The following is a 26,743-nucleotide window of genomic DNA, read 5'->3' as shown; positions in this document are numbered from 1 at the left end:
ATCTTTCCTCCCACAGCCCTGAATCCAGCACTGTTCCTGTTTCATTTCCAGTGACTAATATCCAGAGTGGTTTCTGACTGCTTGATGACCACAGACGGCTTCTTCTCTGGTGGTCACTCACTGTCAGCACAAAGAAAGGAATATATTTAATGGTTCCTGTTGGTCACAGTTTTATCCACATTTCTTCTCTTATGCTTTTTATTCATGTTTCCTAATGTCTTTAAGTCATATCTCAGTCTCTGTCATCATTTCAGTGTTTGAATATTAAACATTTACATTCAAGGAAGCTGCAGTTTTCCATCCATCCATTCACTTCCGCTTATCCTTTTCAAGATCACGGGGGGCGCAAACACTACTCATACTCTGTATGAGTAGTGTTTGCAAAATATAGATTTTTAAAGTCAGTAAAATCTAAGTTTGCGTAGATAATAATGTTCCATTTCGAGATTTTTTATGTGGTTTTATCGCTATTAGACAGCCTGAGATTACCACCTTGTTAACATCTAAGCAACTATCTTAGCTCTACTTTTATAAAAATAATAAAAATGGAGAAGGAAAGAAGCTTTGAGTGTTTTTACTTTTGCTGCACATACCAATGATGATCATGTGATATGAAACAAAACAGAGCCCATTTGTATGATCAGCAAACACTCATTGCTGAACCAGTTTGACCAGGATACTGACTCACACGCAAACACACACACACACCTGTTTTATATCAACACTCTTGAGGACTCAATGAATCAGAATATCAAATACTTATTTTGAAGGTGAGGACATTTTCAAAGGCTCTCCACAGACACAAAGCTGACTTTACAGAGTCCTTCAGACCTTTCAACAGTGAAAACTCACATTCTACCATTACTATTCCTATGTATAGACATCTACACACACACACACACACACACACATACGTGTTTTCGTGATATATCAGTACGTATGACAAAAATGTGACAAATGGGAACGTGCCTTTCCGAAGGTCCTAGAGGCATGGGGATCTCAAAAAATTTGACCCATGCTTCCAGGAACACACCCATCTGTTGAGATTTTGGCTAGGGCTAAATTTTGGTCAAACCTGAATTTAATGCTACTTGTGAGGACACTGTCAGGTTTATGTGACTTATGAGTACCATAAGGTCACACACAGATATTTCATGTTTAGGTGAATTGTGAAGCCCATGGAAACACATAATTTTCAAGTATACATGACTTATAAGGACCAGGTAACGGTAGGTTCTGCATTTTTAGCTTGGCTCCTTTTGAGATTACAATATAATAGACATGGATGCACAATAGTAATGCTCATCAGTTGGGTAACTTCTGACAGAAATATCAGACATTTATGTGTTAATAAAACAGTAAATCTGAGCTGTGTAAAGACTTTTAAAAAAAAAAAGACATGGGTCAAATGTGGTCAGTCTACTTTTTAAGTCTTGATATTGTAATGCATTAATTCATTTTGTAGTGAATGTTCATGTGAATAAAAACGTGGAACATTATCTGCCTTTTTTATCATTTAATTGCAAAAAGCACCCAGCATAAACCACAGATTTATGAGTAAGAACAATGCAATACAGAAAACTGCAATACTGACATAACTGTGGAAGTAACAAAGTATCTCTCTTGCTTGTTTCTTTTTTTCTTGCATCTTTCTTTTAATGCTATGATCCTGTTGTGGCTGTAGTACCTTATGACAACCCAGTCTCTGCCTTTCAGAGCTGCCGGCTCTGCTTGGAGGCAGCAGTCACATTCCTTTTTACCTGGTACTTTGCAGCTTTTTATGAAGTGAAACATGCCGCTCAGCAACCTTCACTTCATCATTTGTCCACTTGCTTCTCACCGTCCCAGCTGTCATAAATGGAAACAAAAGAAAATATCTTAATGTGAATGCAAGAAAAGATAGAAAATATTCTAGTTTATAATGTGAATACAAAATGTTCTTAAACCTTGCTTTCTACTGGAGCACTTTAAAGGAGCAATAAGCACAATTCATCATACTTAGGTTGAAGGAATTAAAAATGACTATGTGAAGAACTAGAGGTGTAATTACATCTGGAGTACAGCATGAAGTCACAATCCCTCTCTCTGTGTTGATCTCCAGCCATAGACTTTGGTTTGGTTCACAGGCAGTGCAAAACAGCACACCTAGCAGTGAAAAGATATTGCTTATTGCTCCTTTAAGGATGCTTGGAATGAACCATTTGAAGTGCTGTGTTCTGCTGGGAATCAAATAAGATGAAATGATTTATGATAAAAGCTCTGAATAGTGTCATGTCTGAAAACAAACTTGTTCTTTGATCACAAGTATATTAACCTAAAACATTTTGTATTTTGGTGCCTTTACCCCTTCTTGGTGAAGTGTTGCTAATGTTTTTGTTGTCCAGGGTGATTGAGGCAGAGGTGCCCTTCATGTTGTCCAGGGCAGCTGAGTAAAGCGTGTGGCTTGGAACCCCCGGAATACTTGGTCCTTGAGCCTTTGAAAAGTAACAGTGAAATATGAGAATCAATGCATGCAATAGGTCTGTTTGCTTTTTTCTCTGCATTGTAGGCAAAGTCAGCGTTGGGCAGTGTGTAATTCTACATTAAGGGGCTAAGGGGCGATCGTGGCTCAAGAGTTGTAATCAGAAGGTTGCCGGTTCGAGCCCCAGCTCCGACAGTCTCGGTCGTTGTGTCCTTGGGAAAGACACTTCACCTGTTGCCTACTGGTGGTGGTCAGAGGGCCCGGTGGCGCCAGTGTCCGGCAGCCTCGCCTCTGTCAGTGCGCCCCAGGGTGGCTGTGGCTACAATGTAGCTGCCATCACCAGTGTGTGAATGTCTGTGTGAATGGGTGGATGACTGGATGTGTAAAGCGCTTTGGGGTCCTTAGGGACTAGTAAAGCGCTATATAAATATAGGATATTTACCATTTGATATGAATATTTTACATGTGAACATAATCTACTAATAATACTCATCACAGTGTGATTGTTTGAAATCGGATAGAGTGTTATTATCTTCATGACAAACATCCCTGCTGTTCAGTTTCAATGTAACACAAACTAGAGTTGTTGGTTCTACCAATTGAGAAAGGCTAAAAAAAAAAAAACAAATTCATGTCCTTCACAGCTTAAAACAATCTGAGGACAATGTAACACAGAAATATCAAATTTAGCAGGAATAAAGATCAAGCTGATGCTTTAAAGGGAAAGTTAGGACTAACAAATGATATGCCAATTTCTTTCTCCTAAGATGTTCACAAACAAGTAATGCTAATGTTGAATATGGGAAACTTTCAATCAAACTGATTATTTTAATATAATCAAAGGGCACTTAATTTATGCACTAGGCCCAACTGACACATATACTTGATGCCAAATACAAAAAAATAATGTGTAACCTGTTGGAAGAATGAAGTGGGTGTGTCACTCACCAATTGGTCTGAAGGAGGTTGAGACAGGACCTCGGCACTTGGTGTCTGCAACAAAAGACAACAATATAACGTCAGAAACATTCTCTAGTATAAATCCCGACTATTTAATTAACTACAGATCATATTTGTATCAGTGAATATTATTACAGAAGGATCTGACTTCCTTATACCAGATTCTATAGAAACTTAACACTGTACGGTTCTGCTACCCAACGATATGAGGACAGTGTAACACACACTAGAGTTGTTGGTCCTACCACATGAGGAAGGCAACTGAAACACACTCCTGTCCTTCACAGCTTAAAACAATATGAGGACAGTGTAACACACACACTACAATCACTGGTCCTACCATATGAGGACTTCTACTTAAACACACTCCTGTCCTTCACAGCTTAAAACAATATGAGGACATGACGACTGAACACATGTAGAGTTCACATTCCTGACCTCTAACTTCTCCTGCTGTTGTCAATAAAAGCTCTAAACCCAACACTGATGTACAGCCATCTATTTCCCCAGAAATTAAATCATGTAAACTGATCAGCGGGAGCTTATTTTGACAAAAACATGTGTAAAACGACAAAAATATCAAATTTTGTCAGAATAAAGATCAAGCTGATGCTTTAAGGGAAAGTTTGGACTAACAAATGGTATAGACAATTACTTTATCCTAATGCTAATGTTGGTTTTGGTTAACTTCGACTAAAACTGATTGTTTTAGTACAATTAAAGTGCATTTCATTTATGCACTAGGCCCAACTGACACATATACTTGATGCCAAATACAAAAAAATAATGTGTAACCTGTTGGAAGAATGAAGTGGGTGTGTCACTCACCAATTGGTCTGAAGGAGGTTGAGGCAGGACCTCGGCACCTGGTGTCTGCAACAAAAGACAACAATATAACGTCAGAAACATTCTCTAGTATAAATCCCGACTATTTAATTAACTACAGATCATATTTGTATCAGTGAATATTATTACAGAAGGATCTGACTTCCTTATACCAGATTCTATAGAAACTTAACACTGTACGGTTCTGCTACCCAACGATATGAGGACAGTGTAACACACACTAGAGTTGTTGGTCCTACCACATGAGGAAGGCAACTGAAACACACTCCTGTCCTTCACAGCTTAAAACAATATGAGGACAGTGTAACACACACACTACAATCACTGGTCCTACCATATGAGGACTTCTACTTAAACACACTCCTGTCCTTCACAGCTTAAAACAATATGAGGACATGACGACTGAACACATGTAGAGTTCACATTCCTGACCTCTAACTTCTCCTGCTGTTGTCAATAAAAGCTCTAAACCCAACACTGATGTACAGCCATCTATTTCCCCAGAAATTAAATCATGTAAACTGATCAGCGGGAGCTTATTTTGACAAAAACACGTGTAAAACGACAAAAATATCAAATTTTGTCAGAATAAAGATCAAGCTGATGCTTTAAGGGAAAGTTTGGACTAACAAATGGTATAGACAATTACTTTATCCTAATGCTAATGTTGGTTTTGGTTAACTTCGACTAAAACTGATTGTTTTAGTACAATTAAAGTGCATTTCATTTATGCACTAGGCCCAACTGACACATATACTTGATGCCAAATACAAAAAAATAATGTGTAACCTGTTGGAAGAATGAAGTGGGTGTGTCACTCACCAATTGGTCTGAAGGAGGTTGAGGCAGGACCTCGGCACCTGGTGTCTGCAACAAAAGACAACAATATAACGTCGGAAACATTCTCTAGTATAAATCCAGACTATTTAATTAACTACAGATCATATTTGTATCAGTGAATATTATTACAGAAGGATCTGACTTCCTTATACCAGATTCTATAGAAACTTAACACTGTACGGTTCTGCTACCCAACGATATGAGGACAGTGTAACACACACTAGAGTTGTTGGTCCTACCACATGAGGAAGGCAACTGAAACACACTCCTGTCCTTCACAGCTTAAAACAATATGAGGACAGTGTAACACACACACTACAATCACTGGTCCTACCATATGAGGACTTCTACTTAAACACACTCCTGTCCTTCACAGCTTAAAACAATATGAGGACATGACGACTGAACACATGTAGAGTTCACATTCCTGACCTCTAACTTCTCCTGCTGTTGTCAATAAAAGCTCTAAACCCAACACTGATGTACAGCCATCTATTTCCCCAGAAATTAAATCATGTAAACTGATCAGCGGGAGCTTATTTTGACAAAAACATGTGTAAAACGACAAAAATATCAAATTTTGTCAGAATAAAGATCAAGCTGATGCTTTAAGGGAAAGTTTGGACTAACAAATGGTATAGACAATTACTTTATCCTAATGCTAATGTTGGTTTTGGTTAACTTCGACTAAAACTGATTGTTTTAGTACAATTAAAGTGCATTTCATTTATGCACTAGGCCCAACTGACACATATACTTGATGCCAAATACAAAAAAATAATGTGTAACCTGTTGGAAGAATGAAGTGGGTGTGTCACTCACCAATTGGTCTGAAGGAGGTTGAGGCAGGACCTCGGCACCTGGTGTCTGCAACAAAAGACAACAATATAACGTCAGAAACATTCTCTAGTATAAATCCCGACTATTTAATTAACTACAGATCATATTTGTATCAGTGAATATTATTACAGAAGGATCTGACTTCCTTATACCAGATTCTATAGAAACTTAACACTGTACGGTTCTGCTACCCAACGATATGAGGACAGTGTAACACACACTAGAGTTGTTGGTCCTACCACATGAGGAAGGCAACTGAAACACACTCCTGTCCTTCACAGCTTAAAACAATATGAGGACAGTGTAACACACACACTACAATCACTGGTCCTACCATATGAGGACTTCTACTTAAACACACTCCTGTCCTTCACAGCTTAAAACAATATGAGGACATGACGACTGAACACATGTAGAGTTCACATTCCTGACCTCTAACTTCTCCTGCTGTTGTCAATAAAAGCTCTAAACCCAACACTGATGTACAGCCATCTATTTCCCCAGAAATTAAATCATGTAAACTGATCAGCGGGAGCTTATTTTGACAAAAACATGTGTAAAACGACAAAAATATCAAATTTTGTCAGAATAAAGATCAAGCTGATGCTTTAAGGGAAAGTTTGGACTAACAAATGGTATAGACAATTACTTTATCCTAATGCTAATGTTGGTTTTGGTTAACTTCGACTAAAACTGATTGTTTTAGTACAATTAAAGTGCATTTCATTTATGCACTAGGCCCAACTGACACATATACTTGATGCCAAATACAAAAAAATAATGTGTAACCTGTTGGAAGAATGAAGTGGGTGTGTCACTCACCAATTGGTCTGAAGGAGGTTGAGGCAGGACCTCGGCACCTGGTGTCTGCAACAAAAGACAACAATATAACGTCAGAAACATTCTCTAGTATAAATCCCGACTATTTAATTAACTACAGATCATATTTGTATCAGTGAATATTATTACAGAAGGATCTGACTTCCTTATACCAGATTCTATAGAAACTTAACACTGTACGGTTCTGCTACCCAACGATATGAGGACAGTGTAACACACACTAGAGTTGTTGGTCCTACCACATGAGGAAGGCAACTGAAACACACTCCTGTCCTTCACAGCTTAAAACAATATGAGGACAGTGTAACACACACACTACAATCACTGGTCCTACCATATGAGGACTTCTACTTAAACACACTCCTGTCCTTCACAGCTTAAAACAATATGAGGACATGACGACTGAACACATGTAGAGTTCACATTCCTGACCTCTAACTTCTCCTGCTGTTGTCAATAAAAGCTCTAAACCCAACACTGATGTACAGCCATCTATTTCCCCAGAAATTAAATCATGTAAACTGATCAGCGGGAGCTTATTTTGACAAAAACATGTGTAAAACGACAAAAATATCAAATTTTGTCAGAATAAAGATCAAGCTGATGCTTTAAGGGAAAGTTTGGACTAACAAATGGTATAGACAATTACTTTATCCTAATGCTAATGTTGGTTTTGGTTAACTTCGACTAAAACTGATTGTTTTAGTACAATTAAAGTGCATTTCATTTATGCACTAGGCCCAACTGACACATATACTTGATGCCAAATACAAAAAAATAATGTGTAACCTGTTGGAAGAATGAAGTGGGTGTGTCACTCACCAATTGGTCTGAAGGAGGTTGAGGCAGGACCTCGGCACCTGGTGTCTGCAACAAAAGACAACAATATAACGTCAGAAACATTCTCTAGTATAAATCCCGACTATTTAATTAACTACAGATCATATTTGTATCAGTGAATATTATTACAGAAGGATCTGACTTCCTTATACCAGATTCTATAGAAACTTAACACTGTACGGTTCTGCTACCCAACGATATGAGGACAGTGTAACACACACTAGAGTTGTTGGTCCTACCACATGAGGAAGGCAACTGAAACACACTCCTGTCCTTCACAGCTTAAAACAATATGAGGACAGTGTAACACACACACTACAATCACTGGTCCTACCATATGAGGACTTCTACTTAAACACACTCCTGTCCTTCACAGCTTAAAACAATATGAGGACATGACGACTGAACACATGTAGAGTTCACATTCCTGACCTCTAACTTCTCCTGCTGTTGTCAATAAAAGCTCTAAACCCAACACTGATGTACAGCCATCTATTTCCCCAGAAATTAAATCATGTAAACTGATCAGCGGGAGCTTATTTTGACAAAAACATGTGTAAAACGACAAAAATATCAAATTTTGTCAGAATAAAGATCAAGCTGATGCTTTAAGGGAAAGTTTGGACTAACAAATGGTATAGACAATTACTTTATCCTAATGCTAATGTTGGTTTTGGTTAACTTCGACTAAAACTGATTGTTTTAGTACAATTAAAGTGCATTTCATTTATGCACTAGGCCCAACTGACACATATACTTGATGCCAAATACAAAAAAATAATGTGTAACCTGTTGGAAGAATGAAGTGGGTGTGTCACTCACCAACTGGTCTGAAGGAGGTTGAGGCAGGACCTCGGCACTTGGTGTCTGCAACAAAAGACAACAATATAACGTCAGAAACATTCTCTAGTATAAATCCAGACTATTTAACCCTCGTTTTACCCTAGCGAAAAAAGGGACCCGCTTGGGTAACTTTGGATTTTTGATTCTCAATATATCAGTCATTTTAAAGACTAGTTGCATGAAACTTGGCCAGGATGTGTGTTTTAGGATTATTTTTGAAATTCAATGATCCCCTCTATGGTGTGGTGTATAGTAAAGAAGATTCACATATGTACTACCTCCTTTTACCCTTGTATCCGTTTGGGCCCCATTGACTCCCATTATAATCACATATTTTCGATATACTGTAATCCTGACATGCGATAATGCCTTTCTCGTGAATACCTAATGGATCTAAGCCTCAGCCTTCAAAATAAAGGAAAAATAGGTTTTGGATCAAATGAGCACAATATTAGGTACAGCACCACCATAGACATTTTCAGTGCTTTTGAATGGAGGACATGGTTATCTTACTATGCAAAATACATGACAATAAAACAGCTGACCACCATAAAATAGTCTTGATGTAGTGGAACTGATATAAGAGAGTGGTGTGAATGTGATTGAGAATATATATATATATACTGTGTGTGTCGGTCACAAACAAAACGGCCCGTAGAGCCGCCTCCTTGAAGTGAACAACGGGAGCCTGCTCCGTTTTTTTCTCCTTTCTCTGAACCTCTGTCAATGTTATTTTGCTTCACTTTGCACATGAGCCTTGTTTTTGCCCTCAGCAGAGAGGGGAGGGGTGCAAAAGCAGCCACGTGTTTGTTGAGCAGAGGGGGGAGGGGTGCAAAACCAGCCACGTGTTTGCAGAGCAGAGGGGGAGGGGTGCAAAAACAGCCACGTGTTTGCAGAGCAGAGGGGGAGGGGTGCAAAAGCAGACACGTGTTTGTTGAGCAGAGGGGGGAGGGGTGCAAAAGCAGCCACGTGTTTGTTGAGCAGAGGGGGGAGGGGTGCAAAAGCAGCCACGTGTTTGCAGAGCAGAGGGGGAGGGGCAGTCGTTACTCTCCCAGTGGCATCTCAACAGAGCCGGAGGGAGAGAGAGAGATCGTTTTGGATTCAAGTGCACACTTGAAGTCTGTGAGAATAGTTTGCAGCCTTGTCTTACTAGTCATTTCTGCACAGACGCCACTAAATGCACAGACTCGCGCACACACAACACGAAGCGCACGGTCAATTTAGGGGAGCTTGGAAGCTGTGCTCATCGTGCAAACAGCGCGTTATTATCGTAACGGCTGCAAAAGTTAGGATATGTCCTGTCTGCAACATCCATCTTCACCTGTTGGAAGAATGAAGTGGGTGTGTCACTCACCAATTGGTCTGAAGGAGGTTGAGACAGGACCTCGGCACTTGGTGTCTGCAACAAAAGACAACAATATAACGTCAGAAACATTCTCTAGTATAAATCCCGACTATTTAATTAACTACAGATCATATTTGTATCAGTGAATATTATTACAGAAGGATCTGACTTCCTTATACCAGATTCTATAGAAACTTAACACTGTACGGTTCTGCTACCCAACGATATGAGGACAGTGTAACACACACTAGAGTTGTTGGTCCTACCACATGAGGAAGGCAACTGAAACACACTCCTGTCCTTCACAGCTTAAAACAATATGAGGACAGTGTAACACACACACTACAATCACTGGTCCTACCATATGAGGACTTCTACTTAAACACACTCCTGTCCTTCACAGCTTAAAACAATATGAGGACATGACGACTGAACACATGTAGAGTTCACATTCCTGACCTCTAACTTCTCCTGCTGTTGTCAATAAAAGCTCTAAACCCAACACTGATGTACAGCCATCTATTTCCCCAGAAATTAAATCATGTAAACTGATCAGCGGGAGCTTATTTTGACAAAAACATGTGTAAAACGACAAAAATATCAAATTTTGTCAGAATAAAGATCAAGCTGATGCTTTAAGGGAAAGTTTGGACTAACAAATGGTATAGACAATTACTTTATCCTAATGCTAATGTTGGTTTTGGTTAACTTCGACTAAAACTGATTGTTTTAGTACAATTAAAGTGCATTTCATTTATGCACTAGGCCCAACTGACACATATACTTGATGCCAAATACAAAAAAATAATGTGTAACCTGTTGGAAGAATGAAGTGGGTGTGTCACTCACCAACTGGTCTGAAGGAGGTTGAGGCAGGACCTCGGCACTTGGTGTCTGCAACAAAAGACAACAATATAACGTCAGAAACATTCTCTAGTATAAATCCAGACTATTTAACCCTCGTTTTACCCTAGCGAAAAAAGGGACCCGCTTGGGTAACTTTGGATTTTTGATTCTCAATATATCAGTCATTTTAAAGACTAGTTGCATGAAACTTGGCCAGGATGTGTGTTTTAGGATTATTTTTGAAATTCAATGATCCCCTCTATGGTGTGGTGTATAGTAAAGAAGATTCACATATGTACTACCTCCTTTTACCCTTGTATCCGTTTGGGCCCCATTGACTCCCATTATAATCACATATTTTCGATATACTGTAATCCTGACATGCGATAATGCCTTTCTCGTGAATACCTAATGGATCTAAGCCTCAGCCTTCAAAATAAAGGAAAAATAGGTTTTGGATCAAATGAGCACAATATTAGGTACAGCACCACCATAGACATTTTCAGTGCTTTTGAATGGAGGACATGGTTATCTTACTATGCAAAATACATGACAATAAAACAGCTGACCACCATAAAATAGTCTTGATGTAGTGGAACTGATATAAGAGAGTGGTGTGAATGTGATTGAGAATATATATATATACTGTGTGTGTCGGTCACAAACAAAACGGCCCGTAGAGCCGCCTCCTTGAAGTGAACAACGGGAGCCTGCTCCGTTTTTTTCTCCTTTCTCTGAACCTCTGTCAATGTTATTTTGCTTCACTTTGCACATGAGCCTTGTTTTTGCCCTCAGCAGAGAGGGGAGGGGTGCAAAAGCAGCCACGTGTTTGTTGAGCAGAGGGGGGAGGGGTGCAAAACCAGCCACGTGTTTGCAGAGCAGAGGGGGAGGGGTGCAAAAACAGCCACCTGTTTGCTGAGCAGAGGGGGGGAGGGGCAGTCGTTACTCTCCCAGTGGCATCTCAACAGAGCCGGAGGGAGAGAGAGAGATCGTTTTGGATTCAAGTGCACACTTGAAGTCTGTGAGAATAGTTTGCAGCCTTGTCTTACTAGTCATTTCTGCACAGACGCCACTAAATGCACAGACTCGCGCACACACAACACGAAGCGCACGGTCAATTTAGGGGAGCTTGGAAGCTGTGCTCATCGTGCAAACAGCGCGTTATTATCGTAACGGCTGCAAAAGTTAGGATATGTCCTGTCTGCAACATCCATCTTCACCTGTTGGAAGAATGAAGTGGGTGTGTCACTCACCAATTGGTCTGAAGGAGGTTGAGACAGGACCTCGGCACCTGGTGTCTGCAACAAAAGACAACAATATAACGTCAGAAACATTCTCTAGTATAAATCCCGACTATTTAATTAACTACAGATCATATTTGTATCAGTGAATATTATTACAGAAGGATCTGACTTCCTTATACCAGATTCTATAGAAACTTAACACTGTACGGTTCTGCTACCCAACGATATGAGGACAGTGTAACACACACTACAATCACTGGTCCTACCATATGAGGACTTCTACTTTCCTGTTGGAGGTTGAGACACGACAGAGGGACAGCAGGGTAGTAGCTTGCACAAATGATTCTATTGACACAACAGGGAAGTGAGATTAATGAACTGAACGCAACAGACTCTTTCAAAATAAAACAGGAAACATGGCATGAAAATACAAACGTGGTAATATACAGCCCTAACATAAACTCCTTAAAACGATATTAATAACGTTAAGCCAAACTCAACTAACCCGCCATTAAACATAAGAAACTCAAAAACCTTAGAATAACATCAGAAACGCTGGGCCAGAGACCCAGACCGTGAGCAAATAACTATAATATTATTGATTTGTGCTGAATAAGAAAACATTAATATTATCATTTAAATCCCCCCAAGCATATCTTGTGTTGAAAAAAAAAAAGTGTGTTGCAGTTAGCTACACTGAGCTTAGACTGACTGTCTCTGCAGTTGAAGATGCAGAGCACATGCAAGGCCGCAGGTCCCTTTAACTCCGGTGGGAATTTAAAAACAGTTAAATTTAACTTCTAATATCTATTGTTAAAGATAAATCTTAAGTAATTTTTTAGCATTTATCATCATTCACCACTTTCAATTTGTTCAAATCGGTTGTGTATTGTTTTAATTCCGTTTAACTAACCTTAATTAGCTTGTTAAACATACAACTTTACCTCGCGGAGCTTGCGTCGACGCATGGATATCAAAGGTAAATACATACCTCAAGATAAATCTCTCCTGAGTGCTGAAGGTCCCGGATGTGCCGTTCACGCAGAGCTCCGGCGAGTTTGTATCTTGCCGTGACCAGCAGCTCTTTGGTTGACGCTTTCGAACAATCAGATGCATCTTTACTCACTTTTTGACCAATCAGAGACGTCGTTCTATGCTCCACTGACGAAATGCTGCATCCTCTCACCAGCCACGGTCTCTCCTCGTCCATTTAACAACAAAAACACAGCAACACGTGCTGGATTTGAGGTAGGAACACTTGAGAACTGTCACAATGTTTTGCAAACTGCTGTTACAGTTAATTTCGTTCCGTTAATTTGTTTGGTTCCTATTCTGAAGTAACACTTAATACACATGGGGTTAGCTTGCTGGTCTAGTTTAAGTTAGCATGGGCATGCTGTTCACTGATAGAGTAAGGCTAAAATTGTCCTGATATTGTCAGTGTGTTATCATAAACATGCAGCACCCCTAGACCCCCAAGTTAAAATACAGATAATAGATAAGCAATTTAAGAAAATAAGTATAATGTGTATAATAAATGATTTTACTGTCACTTTCCTGGGTCTGTTGACCCAGCGTTTTAAGTTTTAGTTTGTTTAGATGTCGATGTTTATTTATAAGTTCTTTAGGTTTGCTAAGTTCATTTGTTTATTAGATTACCCTTGTGATGTCTGTTTTATTGGGAAAGTCTTTGTCCTAAATGCAGTGAGTCTAGTTTTGTTTCCCCTTGTCCCAGCTGTTCCTCATCCCCTCATTATCTCTCTGTGTACTTGCAGTGGCTTGCAAAAGTATTCGTCCCTCTTTTCCACATTTTGTCACATTACTGCCACAAACACAAATTGTCATGGTCCTGGGTCGGTGACCCAGCGCTTTTAGTTTATTATTATGATGATGATGATGATTATTATTGTTTGAGTTCTATGTGTTATATTTGGTCTGCCTCTGAGTCTGCGTCTGTGTCTCTGTCTATGCTGTCACCCCGTCTGTTTGTGAATCTGTCTGTTTAGTTCTGTGTCTTGTTTGGTTCCCCGTGTCTGAGTTTCCTGTTTTATTGTGAAGGTCTCTGTCTGATGTGAGTGTGTTCAGTTTACGTTTCCCCTGTCCCGTCAGCTCTGATTCCTCCCAGCCTTGTTGCCCTCCTGTCTCTCATCCCCTGATTACTGGTGTGTGTATTTAAGCCCTGTGTGTTCTCCTGCCTGTTACTCGGTGTCCTGCTCGGCGGCTGCCGCGCATCCCTTTGTCGTATGCACCCAGGTCTGTTATTTTAGTTCTTCCCAGTTTAGGTGTCTTCAGTTATTTGTCATGCCCCACTGCTTGTTTGCCACTACACCTTGTAAATAAACTTCACTAGCATTTTCATCCACTGCTTGCATCTTGGGTCCTCCTTCCTCCACACCACACGGCTCGCCTTCCCAGCCGTGACACAAATCAATTTTAATGGAATCCAATTGCAGCAAAAGGTGGTTCTACAAAGTATTGACTCAGGGGGCTGAATAATTGCGCACACCCCACTTTTCAGTTATTTATTTGTAAAAAATGTTTGGAATCATGTATGATTTTTGTTCCACTTCTCACGTGTACACCACTTTGTATTGGTCTTTCACGTGGAATTCCAATAAAATTGATTCATGTTTGTGGCTGTAATGTGCCAAAATGTGGGAAAGTTAAAGGGGGCCGAATACTTTTGCAAGCCACTGTAAGTCCTGTCCTCATTTGTTCAGTGTCAGGTCATCTGTTGTCTTTGGTGCCACGTTTCCATGTTCCAGGTATCTTTGTATCCATGTCAGGTTTCATGGTTTGTTTGTTTTTTTTAATAAAAAATATTTTCCCCAGGTTAGGTTATTGTTTAGCTTCACCTCTGCCTTTTGTTTTGTAATCTTTTAATTTCAATTCAATTTTATTTATATAGCGCCAAATCACAACAACAATCGCCTGAAGGCGCTTTATATTGTACAGTAGATCGCACAATAATAGATACAGAGAAAAACCCAACAATCATAGGACCACCTATGAGCAAGCGCTTTGGCGACAGTGGGAAGGAAAAACTCCCTTTTAACAGGAAGAAACCTCCAGCAGAACCAGGCTCAGGGAGCGGCGGGCATCTGCTGTGACCAGTTGGGGTGAGAAAAGGAAGACAGGACAAAGACATGCTGTGGATTAATAACAAGTATGATTCAGTGCAGAGAGGTCTATTAACACACAGTGAGTGAGAAAGGTGACTGGAAAGGAAAAAACTCAGTGCTTCATGGGAATCCCCCGGCTGCCTACGTCTATTGCAGCACAACTAAGGGAGGATCCAGGGTCACCTGATCCAGCCCTAACTATATGCTTTAGCAAAAAGGAAAGTTTGAAGCCTAATCTTAAAAGTAGAGATTAATAAACGGCTTGCTTTCTGTTAATATTCAAATTTTCTTTCACGTTCCTTTGTGTCAGCATTTTGGGTCCACTCCTCAAATTCATACATATGTCTAACCGTTTTTCCCCACTCGGCGACACACCCGTCGGGGGTCAAACTCTGGTAATTGGCAATTCTGTTCTCAGACATGTGAAGCTAGAGACACCGGAAACCATAGTCAATTGTCTTCCAGGGGCCAGAGCAGGCGACATTGAAGGAAATTTAAAACTGCTGGCTAAGGGTAAACGTAAATTCAGTAAAATCATAATTCACGTCGGCAGTAATGACACCCGGTTACGCCAATCGGAGGTCACTAAAATCAATATTGAATCGGTGTGTAACTTTGCCAAAACAATGTGGGACTCTGTAGTTTTCTCTGGTCCCCTCCCCAATCAGACCAAGAGTGACATGTTTAGCCGCATGTTCTCCTTAAATTGCTGGCTGTCTGAGTGGTGTCCCAGAAACGATGTGGGCTTCATAGATAATTGGCAAACCTTCTGGAGGAAACCTGGTCTTATAAGGAGAGACGGCAGCTCTCATTTCTAGAAATATGGACAAATTAATTAAACCCCCCATAATATGACTATCCAGAGTTGGGACCAGGAAGCAGAGTTGCAGTCTTACACGCCTCTCTGCAGCTTCTCTCCTCCTGCTACCCCCCCAAAAACCCATCTCCATAGAGACTGTGTCAGCTTCCAAAAAGACAAAAAACAAACTAAAAACCAGCAACAAACAACTTAAACATAAACAATTACAAAGAAAGAACAATACAGTATCCACATCCTAACTAAAGAGTAAAACAGTGAAATGTGGATTATTAAATATTAGGTCTCTCTCCTCCAAGTCTCTGTTAGTACATGACTTAATAATTGATCAACAAATTGATTTACTCCGCCTTACAGAAACCTGGTTTTAGCAGGATGATTATGTTAGTTTAAATGAATCAACACCCCCGAGTCATTCTAACTACCAGAAACCTCGAAGCACAGGCCGAGGGGGCGGTGTGGCAGCAATTTTTCACACCAGCCTATTAATTAATGAAAGACCAAGACAGACTTTTAATTCATTTGAAAGCCTGATGCTTAGCATTGTCCACCCCAGCTGAAAAATTTTAGAAACCAGTCTTATTTGTTATCATCTAATTGTCCACCTGGGCCTTACACAGAGTTTCTCTCTGATTTCTCAGACTTTTTATCTGATTTAGTGCTCAGCTCAGATAAAATAATTATTGTGGGTGATTTTAACATCCATGTAGATGCTAAGAATGACAGCCTCAACATGGCATTTAATCTGTTATTAGACTCAATTGGCTTCTCTCAACATGTAAAAGAACCCACCCACCACTTTAATCACACTCTAGATCTTGTTTTTAACATATGGCATAGAAACTGAACATTTAACAGTGTTTCCTGAAAACCCTCTCCTGTCTGATCATTTCCTGATAACATTTACATTTACAATAATTGATTACACAGCAGTGGAGAGTAGACTTTATCACAGATGTCTTTCTGAAAGCGCTGTAACTATGTTTAAGAATGTAATCCACCCACTGTTATCATCTTCAATGACCTGTACCAACACAGAGCAGAGCAGCTATCTGAACGCTACCCCAACAGAGGTCAATTATCTTGTTAATAATAATTTTACCTCCTCACTACATATGACTCTGGATACTGTAGCTCCTGTGAAAACTAAGGTCTCAGATCAGAAGTACCTGACTCTGTGGTATAATTCTCAAACACGTAGCCTAAAGCAGATGACTCGTAAGCTGGAGAGGAAATGGCGTGTCACAAATTTAGAGGATCATCATAATTGGAGAAATATTTTGCTGATTTATAAGAAAGCCCCCCGCAAAGCCAGAACATCTTACTATTTGTCACTGATTGAAGACAATAAGAACAACCCCAGGTTTCTCTTCAGCACTGTAGCCAGGCTGACAAACAGTCAGAGCTCTTTTGAGCCAACCATCGTTAACTAGTAATGACTTCATGAACTTCTTCACAAATAAAATTCTTATCATTAGAGAAAAAAATTACCAATAATCATCCCACAGATGTAACATTATCTACAGCTACTTTTAGTACCGTTGATGTTAAGTTAGACTCTTTTTCTCCAATTGATCTTTCTGAGTTAACTTCTATAATTACTTCCTCCAATCCTCCGTGTCTTTTAGACCCCATTCCTACAAAACTGCTCAAAGAAGTCCTGCCATTAATTAATGCTTCAATCTTAAATATGATCAACCTATCTCTAATAATCGGCTATGTACCACAGGCCTTCAAGCTGGCTGTAGTTAAACCTTTACTCAAAAAGCCATCTCTAGACCCAGCAGTCTTAGCTAATTATAGGCCAATCTCCAACCTTCCTTTCATATCAAAAATCCTTGAAAGAGTAGTTGTCAAACAGCTAACAGATCATCTGCAGAGGAATGGCTTATTTGAAGAGTTTCAGTCAGGTTTCAGAGTTCATCACAGCACAGAAACCGCTTTAGCGAAGGTTACAAATGATCTTCTTATGGCCTCTGACAGTGGACTCATCTCTGTGCTTGTCCTGCTAGGCCTTAGTGCAGCGTTCGATACTGTTGACCATAATATCCTATTAGAGCGATTAGAGCATGCTGTAGATATTACAGGTACTGCACTCCAGTGGTTTGTATCATATCTGTCTAATAGACTACAATTTGTTCATGTAAATGGAGAGTCCTCTTCACCCACTAAGGTCAATTATGGAGTTCCACAGGGTTCAGTGCTAGGACCAATTCTGTTTACATTATACATGCTTCCCCTAGGCAGTATCATTAGAAGACATAGCATACATTTTCACTGCTATGCAGATGACACCCAGCTCTATCTGTCCATGAAGCCAGATAACACACACCAATTAGTTAAAGTGCAGGAATGTCTTAAAGACATAAAGACCTGGATGGCCGCTAACTTTCTGCTTCTTAATTCAGATCAAACTGAGGTTATTGTACTCGGCCCTGAAAATCTTAGAAATATGGTATCTAACCAGATTCTTACTCTGGATGGCATTACCTTGGCCTCCAGTTATACTGTGAGGAACCTTGGAGTCATTTTTGACCAAGACATGTCCTTCAATGCACATATTAAACAAATATGTAAGACTGCTTTCTTTCATTTGTGCAACATCTCTAAAGTTAGAAATATCCTGTCTCTTAGTGACGCTGAAAAACTAGTTCATGCATTTGTTACTTCCAGGCTGGACTACTGTAATTCATTATTATCAGAATGTCCTAAAAACTCCCTGAAAAGCCTTCAGCTAATCCAAAATGCTGCAGCAAGAGTACTGACAGGGACTAGAAAGAGAGCAGATTTCTCCTGTTTTGGCTTCCCTTCATTGGCTTCCTGTTAAATCCAGAATTAAATTCAAAATTCTACTCCTCACATACAAGGTCTTAAATAATCAGGCCCCATCTTATCTTAATGACCTTGTAGTACCATATCACCCTATTAGAGCACTTCGCTCTCACACTGCAGGCTTACTTGTTGTTCCTAGAGTATTTAAAAGTAGAATGGGAGGCAGAGCCTTCAGTTTTCAGGCCCCTTTTCTGTGGAACCAGCTTCCAGTTTGGATTCGGGAGACAGACACTATCTCTACTTTCAAGATTAGGCTTAAAACGTTCCTTTTAGCTGAAGCATATAGTTAGGGCTGGACCAGGTGACCCTGAATCCTCCCTTAGTTATGCTGCAATAGACGTAGGCAGCCGGGGATTCCCATGATGCATTGAGTTTTTCCTTTCCAGTCACCTTTCTCACTCAGTATGTGTTAATAGACCTCTCTGCATTGAATCATATCTGTTATTAACCTCTGTCTCTCTTCCACAGCATGTCTTTCATCCTGTTTTCCTTCTCTCACCCCAACCAGTCGCAACAGATGGCCGCCCCTCCCTGAGCCTGGTTCTGCCAGAGGTTTCTTCCTGTTAAAAGGGAGTTTTTCCTTCCCACTGTCGCCAAAGCGCTTGCTCATAGGTGGTCATATGATTGTTGGGTTTTTCTCTGTATCTATGAAGCGCCTTGAGGCGACTTTTTTTGTGATTTGGTGCTATATAAATAAAATTGAATTGAAATTGAATTGTACTTCTGTGACATTTACAGTTGCTTAGTTAATTAAGTGACTTAATTACTCACTTTTATTTACTAATTGAATTACTAAATGAAGCTGGAATTGTGCATTCTGCAGTTTTTAATAGTGTGTTATTAGTTTTTAAAGAAACAATATGCATTTTATACTATATTGTAAAAAGTATAAGGTAAGTTGAATTTAAAATATAATTAATAAAGTGTTGACTTTTTTCATCAATTCTTGTAGATACAGAGTCGAGACTGAGCCTGATGATCATACTGAATCAGATGACAGCGGCAGGAATCTCCAAGTTCAACTGCAGATTGCAGATGCAATTATATTAATGTAGATTAATATAAACTCTTCAAGGGTCAAAATCTGCACACACATCATTCTGCATAGTGAAGGTCAGACAATTTGTGCATTGATCTTGAGAAGTAAGACTCATTAATTAATAGTAATATAATTAGACAAATGTTGAAACTTTATATTTCGATACATTTTGTCAACAACAAAAGAAACCAAGCTGTGCAGGTACTGATAACTGAATCTAAAGACCTTCATTTTTGTCAAGATTTGCCTGATTTAACTGTTGTTACCCTTGCTTATAGCTCACCTTAATATGTATAAAAATGTGAAAAGTTTTTGATGTGTGTTAGAATGATTGTTTAATTGGCAAGGTTTGAACGAACAATTTTCAGAAGCCTCAAAATTCATCTGTTACTATTCCACGAATGATTGAAAGTTCACCTCCATTTCAACATTGAATACGACTTTGGACATAAGAACTAAAAGGTGCTGTCCACGCATGTGTCCGCTAAGCCCCAGAAGGGTATAACCTGGGTCAAATGTGTTATTGTGTCTGACACACCTACAATATGAGGACTCGCAGAGTGACGTCACTGAAAGTGTGTTTAAAGTGTGTTAAGTTCCAAAACTGGCCAGTAGGCGGCGAAACTGAAAGTGAGCAAAAACGCTAAACACACTTAAACACACTTTTTCATAAAATTGTGATGTTTCAGGACTTTCGAGATTTTTGGTTTGGGAGCATGTTGGGAGCCTCTAGAACACTTTAGAAGGCTCAGAAAAATGAGGACCTCAAAAATGTCCTCATTTTTCTGAGCGTCCTCATTTTGTGAGTGTGTTATCATAAAATTGTCCTAAGATGTCATGAAAACAAGTACACACACACACACACACACACACACACACACACACACACACACGTATGTATGTATGTATATACATACATATATATCTGCACACGTTCATACACATAGAAGGTGCATTATGCAGGAAGTGGTGACCGTGGATGTCCAGTGACTTGTGAAATCGGGATTGAGGAGTTATAGGTTATAGAGTCTAACTGCTGTTGGGATGAATGATCTGCAGTGAGGGTGTTTCAGTCTCTGACTAAAGGAGCTGATTAAGAGCAGATTAAAAACAACTCTTCACTCCCCGTCTTCTTGTTACAGGAACAGTCACAAATCTGTTTCATCTTCAAGTCTGATGAAGTTAAACAGTCTGAAGCTTTTTTGATTATTTTTGATTTTATGTGATCTATCTGGACTGACTGCAGCTGAGATCAGGGCTGGACTGGGACAAAAAATCGGCCCGGGCATTTTGACTAGAGACCGGCCCACCAGGTATTATAGGAAAAACCATAAAGCCTTTGAATGAAAACAAACGCTGTTGTCACAGTGATGTACACTGTCTTGTTGGTGTATATGTATCAATCTAATAAACTTAAACCTACACCATCCTCCCTGTCCTGGTACTCTAAACAGTACCTGAAAGTAGACTGCTTGGTCAAGTTAACCTCCTGAACTATCTACAACACATGGTGAAAACCTGAAATTAAGACAGAGAAGACTAGAGGTGAGACATGATCATTACTGATTACTGATGACAGATTTACATATATTTTCATAAACCATTCATTTACCACATCAATAAACAGCATGGCAGGGCACAATATTTTTTCTAACATGGCAAACTTTAAAAAGTGAAAGGAGACAGAAAGACAGGTGAGAAAGAATAAAACTTAATTAGAATAGAATAGAATTCAACTTTATTGTCATTGCACATGCACAGGTACAGGGCAACGAAATGCAGTTTGCATCCATCCAGAAGTGCTTTAGTGCTATAGATATATTACAATATATATTAGCAATAATATAGATATGTGAGTATATTACAGAAATGGGTCTATTATGGTATGTTATAATGTACACGGTATGAAGTATGTTGTGAATATTCTATAACTAAGTATGTACAGGCTGTAGTGAGTACAAGCTATGTACAGGCTCTGAACAGGATATAAATATGAAAAACTATACAGAATATGAAATAAATAACTTTACAGAAATCTGAGATATACAGCTATACAGAAATGGGAACTATGCAAGTTGTAAACAGTTGTAGGGTTAAAGATTATTGAATGTACAGAATGATTATTTACACAGAGCTATACAGTAGTGCAGTTAAGATAAGTGAGATATGTGGATAATTCCTACAGAGGCTATATAAAGTACTAGTGGTTGTGAGTGGTGGTTCACTCCATGTTATTATTGTGTGTTTGAGGGTACAGTTGTCCATTGTGGGTGTGTGTATGTTCAGTCCATGAGTTTAACGTGGGTCAGATGTCAGGAGGCAGAGTTCAGGAGTCTGACAGCTGTGGGGAAGAAGCTGTTCCGGTACCTGGTGGTCTTAGTCCGGAGGCTCCTGTGGCGCCTCCCAGAGGGCAGGAGGGTGAAGAGTCCATGTGATGGGTGACTGGGGTCTCTGATGATTTTCCCAGCCCTTTTCAGACACCGCTTCCTGTAGATGTCTTTTATGGCAGGAAGTGGTGCTCTGGCGATGCGCTGGGCAGTTTTCACGACCCTCTGCAACGCCTTCCGGTCCGAGGCAGAGCAGTTCCCGTACCAGACTGTTATACAGTTGGTCAGGATGCTCTCGATGGTGCAGCGATAGAAGTTAATTGACTTTTTGATGGCATTTTACACACAGTACTGGTACAGAATCTAAAAAATGTGGGAAAATGCTGGCATCATAAACAGTACTTAGCTACGTCTGAAGAAATTATGATGGGACCCTAAAAGAAATACTATACAAAAATGGATTTCTATACATTTTACATCAGATGAAAATGTTTTTTGTAAGATTCAGATAATTATTTGTTAAAAGCGAGACATTTTAAATGAGAATAAGAAAGAAAAGTATTTCTTTGTGCCCCCCTTTCAATGTTAATGTTAATAAGTTAATGTAACTGACTGTAAAAAGTCAGCATAACGAAAATAAACTCCACCTAAACTTGGTTATATCTGACCCAGATAGACTGCAGTCATAACTTCTTACCTGAAGTTCAGTTCACCGCCTCGGGTCTCTGCTGCTCCTGCCTTTCCGTTATCCACCTGCCAGCGTGTTGCATCTGCTGGCCTCCACCACTTGCTAATGTTACTGAATCTGTGGAAGCTCCGCAATAGCCACCACCAAACAACTGAGTTATTTTTACAAATCTCCCTTCATCTGGCCAATCCACCACCTTTCAGTGTTTATACCGTTATGGGAAAAAAAAAACATCGGCCCATAAAAACGAAAAATCACCATCGGCCCATAAGGCAAGATGGCCGGTATGCCCGATGCCCGATGGCCAGTCCAGCTATGCTCATCAGCTGTTTTTTCTTTTACTCTAAATTGAAACTGGCTGAGCAGCCACATTTCCCACATGGTCATATGAGTCTTCCCAGTTTCCCCAGAATGCACTGTTTTAATCTGCATTTCTTTCTATTCCTCACAGATGATATTGTGATAAAGATCTTGTCTCTAGATATTGACAGCTGCAGTAGGTGCTGTAAAATGTATTAATTTAGTAAAAGTGACATGTGTGTTTTAGCCTTGAAGATTTCATATGTTATGAAGTTATGAGGGAACAATGTGCCAGAGACAGACGTCACCAGAGTCAAGTTTGTTGGTTTTAAACAGACTAAGTGTTTTATTTACATTTTGCCTTCATAAACTATTTCTTCATGTTGTTTGAGCGATCAGACCTGCTGGAGTTATGATCAATGTTTTTTTAACTTTTCAATTTTAATATATATTTTGAACTTTCATTTTCTCCTATGTTTTTTGTATTGTGTAAAGGATTAACAAAAAAACCTATTTGTTTGTCAAATATCTGTATAGCTGGAGTGGGCAGGAACAAGCTATGGGGTGACAGAGGTGAAGGGCTTGCTGTTTTAAGTGGATCATTTTTCCATCCTGATGATCAGAAGAGTGTTTGAGGGTTTCAGAGACCCTTCAGAACAACAGTAAGTGTTAAAAAATGATGTTCTTCAGCCTTTTCTGTAATCTACATCAGTGGTCCCCAACCTTTTTTGTTGAAAGTATGGCAGATAAATACAACAAAATAAAATGATACGACCAAGACAAAAACTGGTATTTTGTAAATATAATACTAAACGCAAATTCACTGTGTAATTGTGTAACTTTATTAGCAGTATTCTCCTGAAATGCGCCAACAACACTGAGAGTAACATCCTCTTCTCTGCCCCTTAATGTTTTCTGGTCGCTATGGTAATGTGTAAATATTTCTTTCAAAAAAGACACAAAACTACAACACAAGAAAAGGCCCAGGGAAACCAAGTTAACGATAAAAAACTATGTTTATTGTGTTTATAGAGTTGTGAGCCTCAACTCATGCAACCCGGTACCAAACGACTCACGGACCGTGGCCCGGGGGGTGGGGACCGCTGATCTACATCACATCATATAAAATTAATTCAATGTGTTTTATCATCTGAAAAACCAAAACCTCTCAGACTTTATCTGACACACTATCAAGAAGAAAATGACCTCAATCACAAAGAGGAAATGTACTCAGTTACTCTCCTGTACTCTGAATACAGTCATGTGATTTCCAGGAAGTGCTGCAGCAGCTGCATGAACTGAAGTTTCATAGGAAAGTCCAAACAACCTCACTGGTTCTCCATAAAGAACAAAGATTTGCTCTCTGTGGCTCCAACACAACTTAAAGACAATCAAAGGTGGACAAAGTTCTCCAGATCAGCTGTGGTTTGATGGAGGCTACAGCTAAATGCTGCCTCCTCCATCATTCACCTCTTTTATTATGACACGTTTATGTGTAGTTATTACTTCCTCTTTCTTCAACACTTATGGGAAAGTCAAACAAGTAGCTCAAAGTTACTTCTCGTAATCAGTGACTTCATTTGAACCTTGAATTTAATCTTAGTTAGATTTATGAAACTCAGATTCTCAGATTAGACATACCAACTCCAAACAAAGTAGATTATCACAACCAGATAACAGAGAAATGTCTGCTTTGCTCTGATCAGTGTTGCTGTTTGTCGGTGTGTTTGGGTTTGTGTCTGCAGGTGAACTGTTAAAAACCAAACAGTGTTTGTTTCTGTTAAATAGAATCAGCCTGGTTTACAAGTTCATGTTTTTCCAATAAATCACAAATATCAATTTTTTGTTTCAAAAGTTTTTCCATCAGAAAGGTGTGGAGGTTTAACAGTTTATGTTTCAGTCTGACATCGTGGTCATGCTGTCTCATTAATGTCCACAAAGATAATTTAGAAGGTTTCTAACTATTAAAATAATTCACTTTTAATTTTATACAAATACATTGTTTTTCTTTTTATATGTGATTATAGTCCTTAACATGGACCATAAATTCATACAAAAATGCTTTATTATGAAAGACTAATGGTATAAAATGTATACATAATATATACAGGGTGGGCCATTTATATGGATGCACCGTAATAACATGGGAATGGTTGGTGATATTAAAGTCCTGTTTGTGGCACATTAGTATATGTGAGGGGGCAAACTCCTCTAGATGGGTGGTGACCATGGTGGCCATTTAGAAGTCGGCCATCTTGGATACAACTTTTGTTTGTTCAATAGGAAGAGGGCCATGTGACACATCAAACTTATTGGTAATGTATGAGCACTGAGTGATGGGATATGTAGCAATCAAACCATGCACTAAAACAAGCCTGTACAAATTGCAGGAAATTACCACAAGAACATGTCATAGGAGGACAGAATGGAAGGAGATGTAAAGTCCCAGGATGTAATGGTACTCCAAATGTCAAACAACAGAAATGTGATGTCCACCTCTGATTCATAAAGTTTCACACATTCAGACACACAAAAACACAGAGACAAACACGATCACACATACAGACCCTTGCATCGTGCATGATATTGCACACAACCTGTGCCCACCTGATCCCAAAGTATCCTTGGGCAAGATACTGAACTCAAGTTGCTCCTGAAGTGTTTCTCAGAGTGTGAATGTTAGATGGAAAACATGTATAAAAGGTGCTTGTGTGAATGAGGCATGTTGCATTAAGCGCTTTGATGCTCAAGTACAATATAAAAGTGCTCTATAAAAACAGTCAATTTACCATTTATTTAATGGTAATTAAATAAATAATTACCATTAAATAAATACATTTAATTTATTTTATTAAAAACTTCTATGAAAATCAACGTGATGTTTGTTTAAAAAAATTACAATTTTCAATCAATTAGTTGTTTCTTTCATAAAAGTTCTGAATTAGAAAAATGTGACATTTTGGGAGCCGCATTGCACATTTATTTATTGCAAATTTATTGATTCAAATATAAAGCAGGAGCTCCAAACTCCAAGAAACTACAGTGAAATATTTTTTTCTCTAAAAAACTTTAATTCATGCCAAAGAGGATTAAACTCTTTAAACTCTTTAGACTCTTTCAGTCTGTTAGACTGGCACAGCTAACCACAGGTATGAAGCTCTGAAATGACTTTACATCCAAAAGAGACGAGAACAAAACAACAGAAAAATAATGGAGCTCCAAGTTCAAATAGAGCTGATGAATGTGCTTAACATCAAAGAGGAAATCTGATATGATTCACAGACAGACACATGATTCTACTGCTGAACCAGTCTGACCAGGATACTGACACACAATCTTCCATCAATTCCATGAGCACAAAACAAGAACAGGACAGGAAATAAAAGGTGGGCTTAGAATAAAAGCAGACAGAAACAGTAACAGATGCATCTGTTGTTTGTCGTGAGCGACACTCTGACAGGCTGTAACTTGTGCTGGACAGTCTCCTGTCCCACATGGTGATACGCTGAATTATCAGAGCACAGATCAAACATCCAGAGCACCTCTGCTTGTTCCTGTTTCTACATCACAGACATGAACCTGCTGAAGTTTACTCACATTATTATACATCATACTGATCCTCACACACTGAACAGAAATCACGTTCTGTCTTCAGACTGTGACAGGTGGAGTGGGTTTCCAGCCCCCACCCGTGTGTACTTCAAGGACCTGAA

General features: G+C 39.3%; 1 protein-coding gene across 1 annotated transcript; it reads right to left on the bottom strand.

The window, feature by feature from the left end:
* Nucleotides 1–905: 905 nt before the first annotated feature.
* Nucleotides 906–13,845, bottom strand: LOC147334125 (uncharacterized). Its single transcript, XM_086286717.1, has 15 exons — nucleotides 12,897–13,845; nucleotides 12,172–12,250; nucleotides 11,915–11,959; nucleotides 10,665–10,709; nucleotides 8,450–8,494; nucleotides 7,610–7,654; nucleotides 6,770–6,814; nucleotides 6,380–6,385; nucleotides 5,930–5,974; nucleotides 5,090–5,134; nucleotides 4,250–4,294; nucleotides 3,410–3,454; nucleotides 2,345–2,474; nucleotides 2,051–2,145; nucleotides 906–1,848 (listed from the first exon to the last, which is right to left on the bottom strand). Exons 1-15 carry the CDS (start codon nucleotides 13,019–13,021, stop codon nucleotides 1,837–1,839), a joined length of 852 nt encoding a protein of 283 aa, XP_086142843.1. The 5' UTR covers nucleotides 13,022–13,845; the 3' UTR covers nucleotides 906–1,836.
* Nucleotides 13,846–26,743: the final 12,898 nt, after the last annotated feature.

Source organism: Aulonocara sp. 'chitande type north' Nkhata Bay, linkage group LG3, assembly GCF_057382095.1.
Source record: "Aulonocara sp. 'chitande type north' Nkhata Bay isolate Kocher_YH1m ecotype deep benthic linkage group LG3, A_spYH_male_GT1.1, whole genome shotgun sequence".
In the NCBI taxonomy this organism is placed as follows: Eukaryota; Metazoa; Chordata; class Actinopteri; order Cichliformes; family Cichlidae; genus Aulonocara; species Aulonocara sp. 'chitande type north' Nkhata Bay.
Note: the sequence above shows the minus strand (reverse complement) of the source record. Positions and strands in the feature narration are given on the sequence as shown.

Coding starts and splice junctions, on each gene's coding strand:
- LOC147334125 (XM_086286717.1), bottom strand. CDS start 13,021: ATGCATCTGATTGTTCGAAAGCGTCAACCAAAGAGCTGCTGGTCACGG. Junction 3,455..4,249: donor AACCTCCTTCAGACCAATTG/GTGAGTGACACA, acceptor CTTTTGTTGCAG/ACACCAAGTGCCGAGGTCCT. Junction 2,475..3,409: donor AACCTCCTTCAGACCAATTG/GTGAGTGACACA, acceptor TACTTTTCAAAG/GCTCAAGGACCAAGTATTCC.